The sequence below is a fragment of the Rhinatrema bivittatum genome, unplaced genomic scaffold (genome assembly GCF_901001135.1).
Source record: "Rhinatrema bivittatum unplaced genomic scaffold, aRhiBiv1.1, whole genome shotgun sequence".
Lineage (NCBI taxonomy): Eukaryota > Metazoa > Chordata > Amphibia > Gymnophiona > Rhinatrematidae > Rhinatrema > Rhinatrema bivittatum.
In genome coordinates, this window is record NW_021820744.1 from 130,007 (window position 1) to 149,083 (window position 19,077).

Here is a 19,077-nt window from a genome sequence, read left to right on the forward strand (position 1 = left end):
AGAGATATTTAAAGGTGATGAGTCAGAGTATCTGAAACAAATCTCAGTGAATTTGGAAGATGTAACAGGGCAAACTGAGGAACGAAAGAGTAGCAAATCACCAGGACCAGATGGTACACATCCCAGAGTGCTGAAAGAACTGAAAAAATGAAATTACAAACCTACTATTAGTAATCTATAAACTATCATTAAAATCAGCTAAGAAACCGGAACACTAGAGAATGACCAAAGTGACCCCAGTTTTTAAAAAGGGATCCAGAGGTAATCTAAGAAATTACAACTGGTGAGCCTGACATCAATATGGGGAAAATTGGTTAAAGCTATTATAAAGAACAAAATTACTGAACACATAGATAGTCATAGTCTTGCCTCAGCAATTTGCTACATTTTTTTTTGAAAGCATGAATAAACATGTGGATAAAGGTGAGCCAGTTGATATAATATATCTGAATTTTCAGAAATAATTTGACAAAGTAACTGAGGAGAGACTTAAGGAAATGAAGAAGAGGCAATATTCTATTGTGGATCGAGAAATGGTTAAAAGACAGAAAACAGAAAGGAGGGCTAAATGGTCAATTTTTCAATGGAGAAAGGTGAATAGTGGAGTGCCCCAGGGATCTGTATTGGGACTACAGCTTTTTAACAAATTCATAAATGACCTAGAGATTTGCTGATGATACAAAATTATTCAAAGTTGTTAAATCACAAGAGTTGTGAAAAATTGCAGGAGGACCTTGTGATACTTGGCATCCTAATGGCAAAGTGATGCAGAAGGGAAGAGCAACCCAAAATGGTAATTGTACAATACAAGGTTCCATATCTGAAGTCACCACCCAGGAAAAGGATCTAGATGTCATCGTGAAATCCTCTGCACCGTGTATGGTGGCGGCGGCGGCCAAGAAAGCAAATAGAATGCTGGGAATTATTAGGAAAGGAATGGAGAATAAAACAAAGGGCGTCATAACAACTCTATCTCTCCATGGTGAGTCCACACCTTGAGTACTGTGTGCAGTTCTAGTCACTGTATTTCAAAAAAGACACAGTGGAATTACAGAGGAGGGCGACCAAAATGATAAAAGGGTTGGAACGATTCTCCTATGAGGAAAGACTAAAGAGGTTAGGACTGTTCAGCTTGGAGAAGAGACGGCTGAGGGGGATATGATAGAGGTGTTTATAATGATGAGTGTGGTAGAATGGGTAAACACAAATTGGTTGTTTACTCTTTCAAAAACTAGGGGATACACAATTAACTTACTGGATAAAACATTTACGACAAATAGGAGAAAATATTTTTTTTTACTCAACAAATAATTAAATTCTGGAATTTGCTGCCAGAGGATGTGGTAAAATTTGTTAGTGTAGCTGAGGTTTGGACAAGCCCCTGGAAAATAAGTCCATAAACCATTATATTAAGGTGGCCTTGGGGAAATCCACTGCTTATCCAAGCAGAAGGGAATCTATCAACCCTTGGATTCTGCCAAATATTTATGACCTGGATTGGCCACTGCTGGAAAAAGGATACTGGGATTGATGGACTTTTGGTCTGACCCAGTATGGCAAATCTTATGTTCTTATGTATAGTGGAAGTTACAGTATAATAAAGAGAGATTTTTCACTCTTGGCAGAGGAACAAGGTGCTACTAAACATCTGCCATTAGAAGTTGTGCTTTGTCTAAATAAAATCCACCAATATACCACAAAATATGCAGCTCAAAATGTATAATCAATTGTGCTATTTCATGAGAAAGAAAATTACCTTCCAGATAGTGCCTTTTAAAGAACTTTTTTTTATATATAGAAGGTGGATACATACGAATGCTGGCATTGAATGTGCTGATGCCAGCTTTGCTAGGCCTACCCCCCCCCCCCCCTTTTTTTTTTTAATATGAAAAGTACTATTTGTGAATATAATTTTTTTCTCCCTATGAAACTGAACAACTGGTAAGTTTTTAAGTATATATTTTGTGGTTCTTCCTCTGTAATACTGTTCAAGTAAGGAGTTACTTTGTGCTTTATTTTATTAATAAAATAATTCATCACATCATTGGTTTTCGGTTGCCAATGGATTACTCTTTGGTACTCTTGGGTTGCTGTTTTAATTCTACGTATAATATATTTAATAATAAAACAGTTTGGAAAATGATTTTGTTTTGGCTGCAATATTTAATGATTTCATCAAAGTGGAAATGTATTAGACCATCCTTCCCCGTATTAAAGAATGGTACATGCTAGAGATGGAATTTAATATTGTAAATTAAGGATAATGCACATGTATTCCATTCTATTTGACTTCCTATCTTGGATTACGTGAAAGCGTCAATAACAGTTATTTTAAGACAACCAGAGAAAATTGTAAAGTATTTATGTACAAGAATTTGTATATGTATAAGTTTTGTTCTTTATTATACCTATTCGACTACTAATCTATACTAATCTGCACAAAATTTATGTTGCTTCTATTTTTCTCTATGGTATTTTGCTCAATAAAAATAAAGTTTGACAGAAAACACAATACCTGTATTATCTAGCAATATAATCAGGTTGTTCCAAGCCAAACTATGTTCAGGTTTCAAAACTGTGGCGTTTCTCCAGGCATTAAGAGCATCTAAATGACGATTCAAGTCTGCATACTAAAAGCAAAGAATGCAAAACAGAAACTTTTAACATGAATAACTTTTCCTTTTCTATTCTTCTGTACATATAACAAACTTCCAATGTTCAGTTTTCCGTGGTCCCTCTTATAAGGCAAGTGAGAAGACAACATTGTTGAGGCCTATATTTAATGCTACTTAGGGGGTCATTTTCCAAGCAGCTCGCACGCGATAAGGGATGTTCCACACGTGAAACGTCCCTTATCGCATGCGATACCAAGATCGGGGCGGGGTCAGGGCAGCGTCAACCCTGGAAGAGGAGTCTGTGCAGCACCGGGGTTGACGCCGTGAAGACTTCGCCAACAGCGAAAGGTACGCTGCATTTTCGCTGCCAGTTTCGCGCTGAATAAGTACACCTTTTATGGTGTGGTTATTTGGCCCCCGCCCCCTGTTACCACGAGATTCAAAGAGCCCGGCGGAATTAGTAAATCCAGCCCTTAGCTAGATAAATCCATACTTATCCAGCTACGTAGTGGCCGCTGAATATCCAAGTATGTTCAATGGCTGCCACTTAGCCAGATAAGTATTTATCTGGCCAAGTAGATAGCTGTAAGGGCGAGTAATGGACATATTGGGGGGGGGGGGGGCTACTTATCTGGCTAACTTAACTGGATAAATGCCGATATTCGGATTTATCCAATTAAGTGAATAAGATTTGCTCAATAATAGGTCTAAAATTATCTGAATCTGATTTATCTGGCTAACTAGAATTTATCCGGGTATATTCAGCAGCACAGCCAGATGTTTTAGCTGACTACTTAGATAGCCAGAGACCTTTCAATATTGGGCCCACTGTATTATAGCATATGAACACATACAAATATAACTGCAACTGAACTATATAACAAAAGAAGATATCTTCTGAGTTTAGGAAATAGAATCATTTTTGACAATCCATTATAAAATGTGCTAGTATTATTTAATAGCAGTATATTTCATTAAAAGTCTCTCCAATGCAAAAAGCTACTTCGTAAAAATGAGACCTAGTGGTTATTGTTGGTGTTGCGCAACTCTTAGCTCAGATTTCTGTTTACATACTCAAGTTTCTCCAGAGTATAAGTAGATTATTAAGATCAGGGTGTGCTCTTTCCCCATCATACAAAAAACACAAAACAGAACAGTCATTATCCAACATAAGGTCGCCAATCCATTGGTTCTGAGTATGTATCCTGTTCAAGAGTTCTTGTTAATCAGGTGCTGAGCTTACAATCTTGTGAGGTCACAGTGGTTAAAATACCTGCAATTTGTTCAATCTCACACACAAACATGAAGGCATAACAAATACCTGGTCAAAAACTGAAGTCTTAATTCTCAAATTATTGAGGTTGATATTCAGACATAGCTGGATAAATAAATTAGCTGGATAAGACTTATCCAGCTAAGTTTAGACTTGCTACGGAGCAATCTTGTTAACTTAATTGGGTAAGTCTTAATATCACTACTTAGCTGGATAAGCAGTGCTGCCCAGTTACATCCACTGCCTGCCCACTGACTATGCAGGTAACTACTTATCTGGGTAAGAGGTGGCCACTGAACATAGCCAGTATTCAGCATTTGTCACTTATCCAGCTAAGTACGTTTGAATATGGACCACAGAATTTCAAAGCATTTGACAGAGCAGTCAATTCCTTGATAGCTTCCAGGTAAAACATAGGCTTACTGTATATACCTTCAATTCTTCTACATTAAACCCACTTGAAATGCTAATAGCACTATCTTTGAAAACCATGCAAAATGCCTCATTATTGAAACACCAATGTATAAACAGTTAGGGAATAACCTATATAAATTAAACACAACATTCCTTAACCTAAGGCTAATATATGGGGCGCTGGTCACCAGGAGTTAAACCTATATATATAGGTTTAACTCCTGGTGACCAGCGCCCCATATAAACCTATATATATATAGGTTTAACTCCTGGTGCCCAGCGCCCCATATAAACCTATATATATAGGTTTAACTCCTGGTGCCCAGCGCCCCATATAAACCTATATATATATAGGTTTAACTCCTGGTGCCCAGCGCCCCATATAAACCTATATATATAGGTTTAACTCCTGGTGCCCAGCGCCCCATATAAACCTATATATATAGGTTTAACTCCTGGTGCCCAGCGCCCCATATAAACCTATATATATATAGGTTTAACTCCTGGTGCCCAGCGCCCCATATAAACCTATATATATATAGGTTTAACTCCTGGTGCCCAGCGCCCCATATAAACCTATATATATATAGGTTTAACTCCTGGTGCCCAGCGCCCCATATAAACCTATATATATAGGTTTAACTCCTGGTGCCCAGCGCCCCATATAAACCTATATATATATAGGTTTAACTCCTGGTGCCCAGCGCCCCATATAAACCTATATATATATAGGTTTAACTCCTGGTGCCCAGCGCCCCATATAAACCTATATATATATAGGTTTAACTCCTGGTGCCCAGCGCCCCATATAAACCTATATATATATAGGTTTAACTCCTGGTGCCCAGCGCCCCATATAAACCTATATATATATAGGTTTAACTCCTGGTGCCCAGCGCCCCATATAAACCTATATATATATAGGTTTAACTCCTGGTGCCCAGCGCCCCATATAAACCTATATATATATATAGGTTTAACTCCTGGTGCCCAGCGCCCCATATAAACCTATATATATAGGTTTAACTCCTGGTGCCCAGCGCCCCATATAAACCTATATATATATAGGTTTAACTCCTGGTGCCCAGCGCCCCATATAAACCTATATATATATATAGGTTTAACTCCTGGTGCCCAGCGCCCCATATAAACCTATATATATAGGTTTAACTCCTGGTGCCCAGCGCCCCATATAAACCTATATATATAGGTTTAACTCCTGGTGCCCAGCGCCCCATATAAACCTATATATATATAGGTTTAACTCCTGGTGCCCAGCGCCCCATATAAACCTATATATATAGGTTTAACTCCTGGTGCCCAGCGCCCCATATAAACCTATATATATAGGTTTAACTCCTGGTGACCAGCGCCCCATATAAACCTATATATATAGGTTTAACTCCTGGTGACCAGCGCCCCATATAAACCTATATATATAGGTTTAACTCCTGGTGCCCAGCGCCCCACTAGCAAGCGATGAGCCAGCACTGCCGCTGGCGAACGTTGGAACCCCGGCCGTAGAAGCCGTGGTAACGTTGCAGACACCAGGGCCGTCGTAGCCACAGCGTCATCATAGGATGGGGCTTCCCGCGACCTGACCGTGGAAGTCAGGGTCTACGGTCGAACACCTTCAGTGCCCCCCTTTCACGCCCCCACCCTCTAGGCCGTCGAGGGTCGGGGTCCTAACCTGTTAGGCTGCTGGCCCGCTCATAGTCTCTGCCTGCTCACGTGCTCCCGGGCCGCTGGCCCTTGCTAAGGCGAGAGGTATAATCCCGACAGGCCTAGCTAATGCGCTGGTCACCTGCGACAGGTATCTAAGGGGTCCCCTAAGGTACAGTAGTAATGGGAGGGCGGCTGGGAACGCTGATTCAGTCTGCGCCGGGCAGTGAAGTGGGGGTTGCCGCCACATGTCTTCCTAGTTTAAGGCCCGGCCCCGGCTAACCAAACGCCGCGCCTCCCTCCCCTCCCCCGACACGTCATTTCCTTCTTCCCTCCCTCGACTTTGCTGCCTTCCGCTCGCGCCCATTGTGCCCCGTTCCCAAAACGGAGTCGCGGGCTCTATATATATCCATTCATGCAACCAATTCAAAATCTGGTGTTCTTTTACCGTTTCTTTAATTTTTTTTCACTATTGAGGCAGCCGAAGCTGTTTTGGCACCGTGTCACCAGGGCTATAGCTGTGCAGGTCCGCCTCAGTCAATTCTCAGCATTGATTTAGGGGGGGGGGGGGGGGGTTGTAATTTTAAACTTGTAACTTCCTACGTTGCCACATTCATGACTTTTTGACTTGCTGGAAGGAGCTACTTTAGAGGAGTCTCTATATGCCATGTGTTTTTCTGAAGCTCCATTCATGTTTGGCATTTGAGGGCACCGTGCAGATATTTTAAGTGTTGTTCTGCTTCCTTAAATTTATTGCAGATCTGTGCAACTTGGGGGTCACATCTGGCTCCGCCGACACTGCTCTTCCCTGGCGAGCTCACAAGCTTCTTTACCCAGGTCATGCTTGGATTGCCATGGCAACAGCTGTTTGGCATTTTGAGCAGCTCCTACCTCATGCTTACATAACACAAGGTAACACAGATACCTCATTTCTTTTAGCTTTTGAAGGGAATAAAACTCATCTTCAGGCATCCTAAGTCTCTCAATATCTATTGCATTTGCTTAATGTGATTTAGGCTCTTCCTGTCTGGTCCCCGCCCCCCCTTAGCTGAATTTAAGTAAAACTCATCCCTTTACAATTCGTTTCAATATCTGATTCCACATTTGCATGATCCCCCCCCCCCCCCCCCCCTCCCTAAGTGTGCCCCAAACTGGTTTTGACTTATTTCAGCATGGGTTACTCAGGACCTACTGGTAAGACATTGGACAACAGTAGTATTTAATAGAGATGTGAATCGGAACTGAAATCGGATCCGATTCTGGTTCCGATTCACATCTCTAGTATTTAAAGTTCTCGACTACTTAAGGAAAAAGAAAACCTCATACGAGATGAGCAAAAAACAAGAGCACTGATCTTGAATTCTCTTTAAAAATGTTCCCTTGTTTTCTTAATGTATAAACATAAAATAAATGGACACTTTAACATTACAGCTGTGTATAAACATTAATATACGTGTAAAGACCAGCACGGTGTTGTGCTGAACCCTAAACATGAAATAGAGAAACACGAGATCATTCACACAAAACTGTACAGTGCAACATGACAGTGATACACACACATACAAATTACCAGAAGCAACTAGCATATATATATATATTAAACAGAGCTCAATGCATAGCTTTCTACTAATAAAATTCTTTAAAAGAAATGTACATAAAAGCACATAATATGTACAAATATGAAAAAGCATTCAAAGTATGAAATGCACAATACCATAAATATCTGTTCCAACTCCATCCTTTCCCACTCTAAGAACCCTGATCTAAAATAAAGGGCTGTTCAACATGGCTGATGTTTGTGGCACGATCTAGCACCCCTCTTAGAAATAAATGCTGAGTTAACAATCTCATTGGAAGACGATGCATTGTGTCTCTTTCGGACTGTGTTACGTTAGGGTCCATCAAGCCCAGTATATCCTGTCTCCAGCAATGGCTAATCCAGGTCATAAGTACCTGGCAAAATCCCAAACAGTAAACACATCCCATATTGCTAATGTTCGGCAATAAACGATGACTTTCCTAGGGACTTCTTCAGGAACTTGTCGAAACCTTCTTTAAACGAGGCTGCACCAACTGCCTTCATCATATCCTTTGGAAATGAATTCCAGAGCTTAATGGTGCATTGAGTGAAAAACAATTTTCTGCTATTTGTTTTAAATGTGTTACTTGCTAACTTCATGGAGTGCCCCCTTGTCTCTATATTTTCTAAGAGAGTAAATAATGTATTCTTTCTGATCCATTAATGATTTTAAAGACCTCTATCATAGCGTAGCTTGGAGAAGAGATGGCAGAACAGCCCTATAATCCCTTTAGCCTTTCTACATAGGATAATTGTTCCATCCCCTTTACAATTTTGGTTGCTCTTCTCTATACCTTTTCCAGTACAACTATGTCTTTTTTGAGATGCAGGGAATCAGAACTGCATACAGTTCTCCAGGTGCGATATAAAGGTATTCTGACATTTTCTGTTTCCTAATAATTCCTAAGATTCTGTTTGCTTCTTTGACCACCGCCACACACTATGCCAAGGGTTCCCAAAGTATTGTCTACGATGACACCCAGATCCTTTCCCTTTGCTTGCCCTCCTAAACTGACAGTACAGAGCTGCAACGAAGGGCACCTGCTAGGAGAGGGCAGAAAGGCAAGTGAGCTAGAGGCCAAAGGTCACTCTGGGCAAAGAAGCTGTGAAGGACATAAAAATGAACACGCTATGAAGCCGTCTGCGTGTATATAACAGTTTAACATTTGGCTTCTGACACTGCTTCAAACAAGGCAGCGCTTCCAAGAAAATAGCAGGAATCTTATAAATTAAAGACCAGCTGATAATAGCTGCAGCCCGAGGGGAAGCCAGTGAGATCAAATTTTGGGGTAGAATGGTATTTCTATGGCAACAAACTATTTTATGCTAAAGGAGAACAAAGCAAAGATCACTGGAATATAAAAGAAGAAAACAGCCATTATAAAGTCAAAGGAGGGTGAAATAACACGGGTTATCTGCACAGACACACTTACTGACAGGTGGCCGTCTAATCACAGTACAAGGAATTCACCCGTACACACCCAGACATTCAGCATGAAAGCCCGAGACAGGTAGGGTAACCTTCTTTACTACCTGCTAGGGTATTTTAAGTTTTAGTTAAAAAAAAATAAATAAATTCTCATTTCTCTTTTACAAGAATGTTAAAAAATAATATTTCTCTCTCAATAAAAAGTACTGATGACACTGGTTTCTTTTGAAAATAATGTTTTTAAACGTTAGGACATACAGAGGTTAGTAACACTACAGACAATCGTCTTCTTTATTACATTTCTTTACTTTCCACAGAAGCACATGATCAGCAGCTTTAAGTGGGCTTTCTTTCCTTATTAGAGGTAAAATCTTAGCTGAATATGTTCCTACAGATTTTTTATCATGAATTTTCTTTCCTCTCTATGACAAGAGATTAATTATAACCACCTACTGCCAAGACTGTCCCAATCTATTGGAGCAGAAAAGGCAATATCCAGCGGTGAGGATTACATATAATAGCCGGATAAACTTATCTGGCTAACTTATAGCGTATATTCAGTGGCACGGGTGAGCCGCTGAGAACAGCCTCACATTGGCAAATTAGCCAGAGGGGTTTATCTGGCTGACCCTAGGACTGCTTTCATGCAGTCCTAAAGCTTTCCATCTAACTTCGCTGGTTAACTCAGCTCTGCCCTCAGAATGCCCTTGGAACGCCTCTTGGTCGTTTGGTTAAAATCCATAAAGCCAATTACTCAGCCGGATAAACTGGAGGTGTTCAGCAAGTGGGAATTTTTAAATCCTGGTGTTTATTCAGTTAACGCGCTGAAATACGGACCCCTTGAAACCTAACCATTGCTAAGATTTTAGAAAATACCCTTCTATTTTGACTGGAAACAACAGTTAAATTAAAAACTCACCAAACGGCCTAAGTTGTAGTAACAGTCTGGATATTTTTTTCTGTGTTTTATTGCCGTCCAATAGCTTTTCTCAGCTTCGGCAAATCTTTTCAAGCTGTTCTGTACTATTCCTAGATTCATCCATGCAGCGGCAAAATCTGGCCTAGCAAATTTAGAAACATACATCAGAAAAACAAACTTCAAATTTAACAAGTATGGAAAATGTCCTTCATTAACAATACACGCGGAAGTGATATTCTTATATCCCAGACCAAAAAACGGACAGCGCATAAAAATGCGAAAGTGCACTTAATCTGAAACAAAACCAATAATATTGCAATCATCGTATTCATGGTTTCTATGTATAAACTCTCACATTGCATCTCATTTGTGTGGTTTATCGTCCGATAATAGGACACAGACGGATGGACAGACACAATCGTTGTATAAGGCATTCTTGCTTCATGTTGTAGAAGGCCACCCAAAAGTGCACGCATTTCTCCGATGTCCTTATTTTAGCTCAGTTTTAGTTTTGTTCATGTAAATTCTTAATATACCACAATATCCAATTAAAATCAAATCTATTTACAATTAAAAAAAAATAAAAATATGTATATATAATTAAACATCACCTAAAATGAAATCAATTATCTTTTTTTAAAAAGCTATTTTTGTTTATTCCACATACTGTATTTGTACAGCTAGGGCCAACAGCTCTTCTGCTTCCTGGAGCTCATTTCTTTCTTTCAAAATGTTTCCAAGATTGTTCATGGCATGTACATACTTGGGATTCAACCTTAAATATTAAGAAAAGACAGGTAAAAACACACTTCATTTCATTACATGCTCTCCATTTCCTTCAAAACACATTTTTCATTGCAAAAGATATAATTGCGATGGAGAAGGTACAGAGAAGGGCAACCAAAATGATAAGGGGAATGGAACAACTCCCCTATGAGGAAAGACTAAAGAGGTTAGGACTTTTCAGCTTGGAGAAGAGACGACTGAGGGGGGATACGATAGCGGTGTTTAAAATCATGAGAGGTCTAGAACGGGTAGATGTGAATCGGTTATTTACTCTTTCGGATAGTAGAAAGACTAGGGGGCACTCCATGAAGTTAGCATGGGGCACATTTAAAACTAATCGGAGAAAGTTCTTTTTCACTCAACGCACAATTAAACTCTGGAATTTGTTGCCAGAGGATGTGGTTAGTGCAGTTAGGATAGCTGTGTTTAAAAAAGGATTGGATAAGTTCTTGGAGGAGAAGTCCATTACCTGCTATTAAGTTCACTTAGAGAATAGCCACTGCCATTAGCAATGGTTACATGGAATAGACAGTTTTTGGGTACTTGCCAGGTTCTTATGGCCTGGATTGGCCTCTGTTGGAAACAGGATGCTGGGCTTGATGGACCCTTGGTCTGACCCAGTATGGCATGTTCTTATGTTCTTAACATATTTAACAAGACGACTCTTGCATCAGAAAATGGAGGTTTACAAAATATTAATGGAAATGCAAACATCTGTTAATCATAGGAAATACCCCTTCAACCCCATATGTTAAAAGGAAATGTGGGGGGAGACAGAGAAATTTAAAGCGAAATCCAAGAAATAAAGAAAAATAATAAAGTTTCTAAACTTTCAAAACACGTTTTTCAAAGGAAGAAACATTCTGGTTTCCAATATATTTCTGAAGAAAGATCAATGAATCAATGAAGTGATAAATACCTTATAGCTTCCCTGTAATATTTAATAGCAGCTGTTTGGTTGCCTTTATCAGCCAAATTTTTCCCAACATTGTAGTGCACCTGAAGATACAAATCACAATTTGTATACATTTTCCTTTCAGATTTACCAAACAGGTAATTTGTTTTTGCACATACACAGGAGATTGTAAACTTTATGGTCCAGATTTCAGTAGGGTGAATAACTGCAGATTTGTGCGAGTACTTTCAAACCTGTACAAAAGGTGTTTGATTTTCAAACACAAGTTTAAATGCTAAAGTTGACTTTGAAAATTGGGCGGGTGTCTAACACATGGATATTCACATCTGGTCCTCGAGGCCCACATCCCTAAGAGAGGGATCGTAGAGACCCCAGCCAAAGGGGTTGCAAAGGAGACAATGCGTGGTGGCACTGAGGAGGAGTCAACGAGAGGCAGGAGGGAATCACCAGAGTGGGGGGGCGACCATGATGTTGCAGAGGAGTCACAAGTCACTGGAAAGAAGAGTGACGGATATTCACTACAAATCCCTCAGCCAGTCCAAAGAATCCCGCTGGGGAGGAATTTAACCCCAAGTCAACGATGGAATCAATTACAGGACTATGGGCGGACACTGGGTGGTACTAATATGGATATCGAAGGTAACTTTAATGTGTGGGAGTGAGTCTGACCTGAGAACCCCCATCCCAATCCTAGCGGGGGAGAGGCCAGATGAAGACATGAAGCACTTCCCTTGCATGGGATCCAGGCTGAGTGGAAAACGCTCGTTCCAAGGGGTACGTAATGAAGTGACCCTGTTTTCCCTCTTTTTTACATGTGCGGGACCAGGCTGTTAGCCTGGAGCACCTTAGCTCCTTCAGAGGGAGAGAGCTGTCTGGGCAGGACCCAGCTGGAAGGGGAATAAGAGTGTAAGCCCAGCTGGGATCAGATGGCCCCTGTGTCTCCAGGAGAAGGCAGGCAGTCGTTATTATGCTTGAAGTGCTGGTCAATATTAATAAAGTGAAAGTGCAAGAAGAAAGTTTGGATTCGGTGTGTTTTCTGACTCCACAGAGTGAAGGTTTGCTTAACAATCCTCACAAGCAGAAATGAGGGAAGAAATAAGGCTCATAATAATCATAGACGGGGCAATAACGGAAGACCTAGCAATAGTCAGAAATGTGGAATTTCCATTAAATTCTGATGTGGAAAATTTTCTGGAAAAACTTCCCATACAAATATTCTCTCATTTTTCCTCAAAACTTTCCTATTCAAATTTCCAGATGCCCTAAATAAATGTGTAATAGATTTGGCATGCTATTTGACCTATATATTTAGTAAACAGAAAAAATCCACAACCCCACCCCCCAACAAAAACAACATAATAAAGCATCTCCATATTAATTTCAATGCTCCGTGTTTCAAGTGGCCAAGTAAGTGAACTGAATATTTGATTGGGGGAGAGGGGAAAACAATACAGACACAGGGAAGGTCATTTTAAGACTAATTTCCACAGGTGAAGCAATGCTTCAGCCACAGAAAGTTGCCCTCCTTCTATACAGGTAAGTTCACCTGTAACAGCAGGGAAAGGATTCCCAGGGCGAGCCTTAGGGAGAGGTTGGCACTTTCGTGTGAACTTTTAAATATCCAAAAGTACTTGCCTAAATTTTCTTAGGAAAACTACACAGACAGAAATTAGCATTGTCATTTTCAATGCAAAGTACGAGTGCAGTTGAAAACGTATGTCTCTTATCCTCGGACTTCATACCGCCGCAGGCAGATACAAAACTATCCCCAGAGTGGATAAGCTTTCCAAGATGGGAAAGTCTGCAGGTGCTTTTTACTTGCAGATGTTACTTTTGCTTAGAAAATTCTGAGAACGTTCACAAACTCCCTCACCCAAAATGACACCTTTTCTTGGCACGCGTGTGGATGTAATAGCATATTTTTTTAAATCAAAGTATCTGTGTAAATCTGAACTCTCCCACCTCCTTTCCCCAGAATGCCTTTTTTTCGTGTGTACAAAGTATGCACGAGATCGAGTTGTATGTATACTTTTTTCACGCAAAGGCCAGCAAATTTTCTACAGAGCATTTACATGCATAAAATGGTATTTTATGTGCATAAATGGCCTTTAAAACAAATGTGATATAAAGCAATAAAACACAGATGTACTGACAAAAGACAAGAAAGCAATTTTCAAAGGCCATTTACTCAGGTGAGCAATCTGGCTGAAAACTGCCCAGTCCTGACTGGGGATAAAGAACACACCTACTTTCATGCCGGTGAGACGTAGGCATTCACAGGGGCGTGTTTAGGTTGGAGGAAGGAAATAATATGCCTGATTTTCAAAAGCATTTATGTGCTTAAAACTGGGATTTACAAGTATAAATGTACTTCACCCATGCAAGTGGGTTTTTGAAAACTGTTACAATGTGCCATCAATAGGTTTTACTACTTTAATGAATGCATAGATACAGTTTTTGAACTATGCACATTATTTGCAAGGTAAAAAATATCCACAGAAAAAGCGGGTGCAAATCTGTGCAAGTACTTTTTCCCAAGATAATTTTCAAAGGGAAAGCAATGCTTATATTTTTCCTTTGAAAAGTGGTACAAAGCCCACAGGTGAAAATACTCCCGGACTTTACATTAATGAATGTAGATTTGAAAATTGCCCCCTTAGATTTCAAAACCATGTGAAACCATGAGATCAGGGTGCAACATGCTAAGTATTCCATGAAGTTAGCAAGTAGCACATTTAAGACTAATCAGAGAAAATTCTTTTTCACTCAACACACAATAAAGCTCTGGAATTTGTTGCCAGAGGATGTGGTTAGTGCAGTTAGTGTAGCTGGGTTCAAAAAAGGTTTGGATAAGTTCTTGGAAGAGAAGTCCATTAATGGCTATTAATCAAGTTGACTTAGGGAATAGCCACTGCTATTAATTGCATCAGTAGCATGGGATCTTCTTAGTGTTTGGGTACTTGCCAGGTTCTTATGGCCTGGATTGGCCTCTGTTGGAAACAGGATGCTGGGCTTGATGGACCCTTGGTCTGACCCAGCATGGCAATTTCTTATGTTCAACATCTTTAAGAAGGTATAAACTGGAAAAAAAAAACCTCCCAATAAATAGTGCTTCGTGTCCTCATCGACCTACGGCAGTACAGGTTGTCTGCATACCGCGGGTAACTAACAATAACTTGGAAATTTACTGCACCGGGTGCTCGGACGCTTGTTCCAGCAGAACAATCCGTGAGTGTCACGCCAGAGAAACAGGTCACGACTGCTTTGACACGTGAAATAATGAAATGTTTGGAAAATGCTTCACTTACTTTAGCATTGAGAGGACACACAGGCAAGGCACTCTTGAAAAGCTGCTCCTCAGACCTCCACTGGTTACTGCGGATAATGCAGCGCAGCGTATTTGTGAACACAATTCCTAGTACAGCCGCAGCAATAAGTTTCTTGAAGAAAGAAGACATGTTCAGTATCAAATTCAGATAACTTTATTGACAAGGACAACTTTACCTGTTGTCAAAGCAAATACGTAGATAATCATCTTTTCTCCCTTCGTTACTTGCTTTTTAAATACCTTGTTTTTGACTTGTCTGCTTAATATGCTGCATCCGTACGTAAGTAGCATGCAGTATCCAGCACTGGGGAGGTAGATGACTCTCTCTGCAATAACAAATCCTACACGAAAGAGCAAGTTACTTGCAGGAAGAAAGGGGATTGTGAGAAATCCCAGTCCCAATGAAAGAATTCTGTAAATGATAAAATAAGCATCTTAAGATAGAAATTAGTAGTAATGATAAAGTGAAGGAATGTATTATTCTAACATATACGGCACAAAATTCTTTATTTTAACATAAAATTCAACACAATATCTATCCATATTTAACATATACATGAACTTTTACAAAGTATACGTTTCTTTCCATTTCATGTCTATATTTCACCTACATATACTTTTTTTTTAAACAAAGAGGTTAATTCATTCCTAATCTTTTTCGATTCTGGAGAAAAAGTATCTTGGAATATTCAAGTTTCAACAAATAGCAACTGTGGTAAAAAAAAAAACCCACAACTTAACTTTTAGGAGAGAATTGGGATGGTGAAAAAACATTTGGAAGAGTCTAAAAAAAGATTTGAGACATACAGTAAGTGGTCTGCCACAGATGGCTTACTGAGACCCATACAGAAATTTAATTTGCCGTCTATAATCCTTCCAGTGACGCCAATGTTGTGCAGCTCTGATTTAAGTGTATGGGACTGATTTTTTTTCTTCTCGTGGATAAATCAGCAAGCCAAGCTGAAACAAACTGTGCTACTTCACTCTATCATTTTATACATAAAAATAGAAAAAACCAATAATCAAAGTCTTAAATTCTTGAAAAATCTTCCCGCAAGTGCTATCAAAAGTATGCAGTGCTATAGCTTGAATTTGTCTTATGCTGCTCTATGGGCTCTAAACAGTCATGCACTATTAAACAAATCATTTACCAATCAAGACTAGAAACTCATATCAAGTCTTAAATCAAAACAGAAAATAATTGAAAAGTACTTCTCAACAGAGCACGAAAAGGACGACATCACCAAAAACGTAAGAAAATGCCATACTGGGTCAGACCAAGGGTCCATCAAGCCCAGCATCCTGTTTCCAACAGTGGCCAATCCAGGCCATAAGTACCTGGAAAGTTCCCAAAAAAGTATGGACATAACTGTACCTGCTTCAGGGGTCACTAACAGGACTTATCTAAGAAAGGGCAAAAAAAATATCAATACAAAAAAGTAACAAACCATTAAGTTCACATAATCATAAACACATACTTAACTCATAACATATATGATGTCTCAATAGCTCAAACAAAAAACGCCTTCAACAACTTTATAAAAGCCCTGACATACAAAGTATGCATACCCAACCAGTCAGGATAGCAGCTACCAGATGTCACAAAAAATGAAAGCACTACAGGAAAAACTTCAGACTCTAAAACAATATTCATTTATTTATTTTTTTGTCCTTAGTTTACATAAATCCTTTTGGTGACCCCTGAAGCAGGCACAGATGTGGCAAAACATCATGGAATCAGGTCCTTTCTGTGCACATCAACAGATGAAGACATGTTGGCTCTGTTGAGGATAAGTACTTTCCAATTGTTTGTTTTTTTTTGTATTGATTTATGACTTGATAAGTGTTTCTAATCTTCAGTGGGAAATGATTTGCTTAATAGTGCATTATGACTATGTATAGAGCCCACAGCGCGGCATAAGAACAGATTCAAGGTTTAGCACTGCATACTTCTGATGTCACTGGAGGATTGATTTTTGAAGGAGAAGTCTTTAATTACTGGCCTTTTCTCTTGTTTGAATCGTGAGATTAGAATTGGCCTTGTCTCTGTGCCTTTATAGGTTATTCCATCACAGGAAAGGTTACAAAACTTTATTTTGTCTAAAACAAAAACACTTACTGATTTGTGCAAGGTAAAAACTGTTTTAAACAAGAGAGGATTGCTTTCTCTATACTCCTCATTTTAAAAGTGCTTTGCTAGATCCTGATCTTAGACAAGGATTATAACACTCACACAGCACAAATGCCCCCTCCTATTCAAACTCAGCTCACCACCACATTCTCAGTCTCCATGCATGCTTTAGTAGAACAAACACTTGCATATATCCTCTCACTCACAACCATCATTCAAGTCCTAACTCAACCACAAGAAACGGTTCCACACATAATATTTACATAAAACATTTGCTTAACGTTATACAAAAAAAATTAACCTTCCCTTTTGGGGGAGGCGGCATTCTCAGTCCATGGTGGGGAGGATGTTCCAGTCAACACACAACAGTGACACCTAATGGCAGAACCCACTACTGCAGGAAGCTTTTGTGCATGGTCCCAGGCTGAGGACTGTGACTGCAATGACTGGGCTCAGAGGGGGTTACAAAACAGGGTAAAAATGCCCAGGTCGTTGTGAATGAAAACATATCATACTGTAGCTCAATGGGGGTCTAGTGCTAATTGAACTGGAAGCTCCAAAGAAGAGAAGGAAAGTTCTGGACTAAAACAAAGCCATTGCCTGTATCTTGCTTCTAAGTTAGCAAAGGAAACGGCAATGCTGCCTTGGAAGCTGTTTGTTTTAAAATATTCCTCTGGTGAAAAATTAACAGAAGAAAGCAAAGGTTTGGCTGATCCTTTCAGGAGCTGTCAGCAGCACATCAGCAAAGAACACAGAAGCACCGTCTACCGATGACATCACCTGAAAGAATTATTACAGCTCTTAATGTATTTTTACTGAGCAAGAACCGCACGTGTACAAAATAGAAACGCTAGCAAGCAAGAGGGGATTATTCTCCAACCCGCGAGAGGCCATTATCGCGGCGGTAGCATTTCAATTTAGGTGGAGGGGAGGAGTCGGGGAGGGGATTAGGGAAATAGGCCGGCGGCACCGCTGCCGACGATAATGTTTAGAACAGTAACGTGGGAAATGGCATCACCTTTTATGGTGGCGCTGTGCCCGCGATAGCCGGCCGCACCGCAGCAGGCGGAATCGCACATAGAAGTCACATAGGATTCCCATATTGAAAATCTAAAGCTCCTATTTCTACAAAGGGCTTTATTACTAGCGGGTTTAAGGCTGGGACAAACGCCAGTCATTCACAGTGCTAACCCTACAGGGGGTGCAGAGCCCTGAACAAATAAGCCCGAGTGAGCTCCACCTCCCCAGATGTTAGTGGGGGAAGGAGAACGGGTCATCCCCTCCCTCAAAGCTGAAGTGGTAGGGTCACAGCTGTGAAGATCGGCCCAGTGGGAGAGACGGAGGAAGCAGTGTCAGGCTTGGCCAACGAAGCCGGAAGTAGCAGTAGGAACACGGTGCCCGGCTCTTGCTGCCATCATCCGTCCCCGCTGGCTCTCCCAACTCAGAGCCCAGGGCAATTGCCTTGGTTTGCCCCATATAAGAGCAGCCCTGGCCGTTCAATTGCTTTCATTTCTTTGCTCCTGAAAGGTATTCACAGCATCGGACTAGGGGCGCCTACAGAATTCAGATCCCAGAAATGTTCAAACCCAGCCACTACTGTCACACTTCTGTATTTTTAAATTGGTGTTTTTCTCTTCTTCCAAGTGCTATTGTTTTCTTTTTCAATTATTTTCAAAATACCCTTCTACTCTGTTAGATGAGAAATAATCTCTTTTGAGTACCATTTATTATCGAAGATCTACCACGTATCATTTAATTTTAAAGGGACGATCTGTGAAATGAGGGGCACGAGGCACTTCAATTGCACTCTGTTCTGACTACAAATTACTTTTTACCACCTACAGTGTTAAGGATCTCAAAACGCCAGTTCAGGAGGAAAATAAAGCAGCCCATCCGTATTTCCTTCCCAGAAGTTTCCTCCCCACTAGTCAGCAGATAGCGACGGGACTCTAAATTGGGTTGAAACTGTAATAAGAACTACAAACATTTATTTGAAATACATTAGTTAGATATTGGTTCAACCGA

At 40.2% G+C, this 19,077-nt stretch overlaps 1 protein-coding gene across 6 annotated transcripts in view; it reads right to left on the reverse strand.

The window, feature by feature from the left end:
- LOC115082067 (protein O-mannosyl-transferase TMTC4-like) overlaps positions 1-19,077 on the reverse strand; it is an 84,117-nt gene that overhangs the window by 19,061 nt on the left and 45,979 nt on the right. For 5 of the 6 annotated variants that reach the window (XM_029586328.1, XM_029586329.1, XM_029586332.1 and 2 more), the window contains 6 exons: positions 15,162-15,333; positions 14,902-15,033; positions 11,597-11,676; positions 10,559-10,666; positions 9,892-10,033; positions 2,516-2,630 (listed from right to left, as the gene is read on the reverse strand). In XM_029586328.1, the coding sequence (XP_029442188.1) occupies positions 2,516-2,630; positions 9,892-10,033; positions 10,559-10,666; positions 11,597-11,676; positions 14,902-15,033; positions 15,162-15,333 (749 nt within the window). The remainder of the gene's footprint in view (positions 1-2,515; positions 2,631-9,891; positions 10,034-10,558; positions 10,667-11,596; positions 11,677-14,901; positions 15,034-15,161; positions 15,334-19,077) is intronic. The other variant, XR_003854065.1, reaches the window with a different exon arrangement.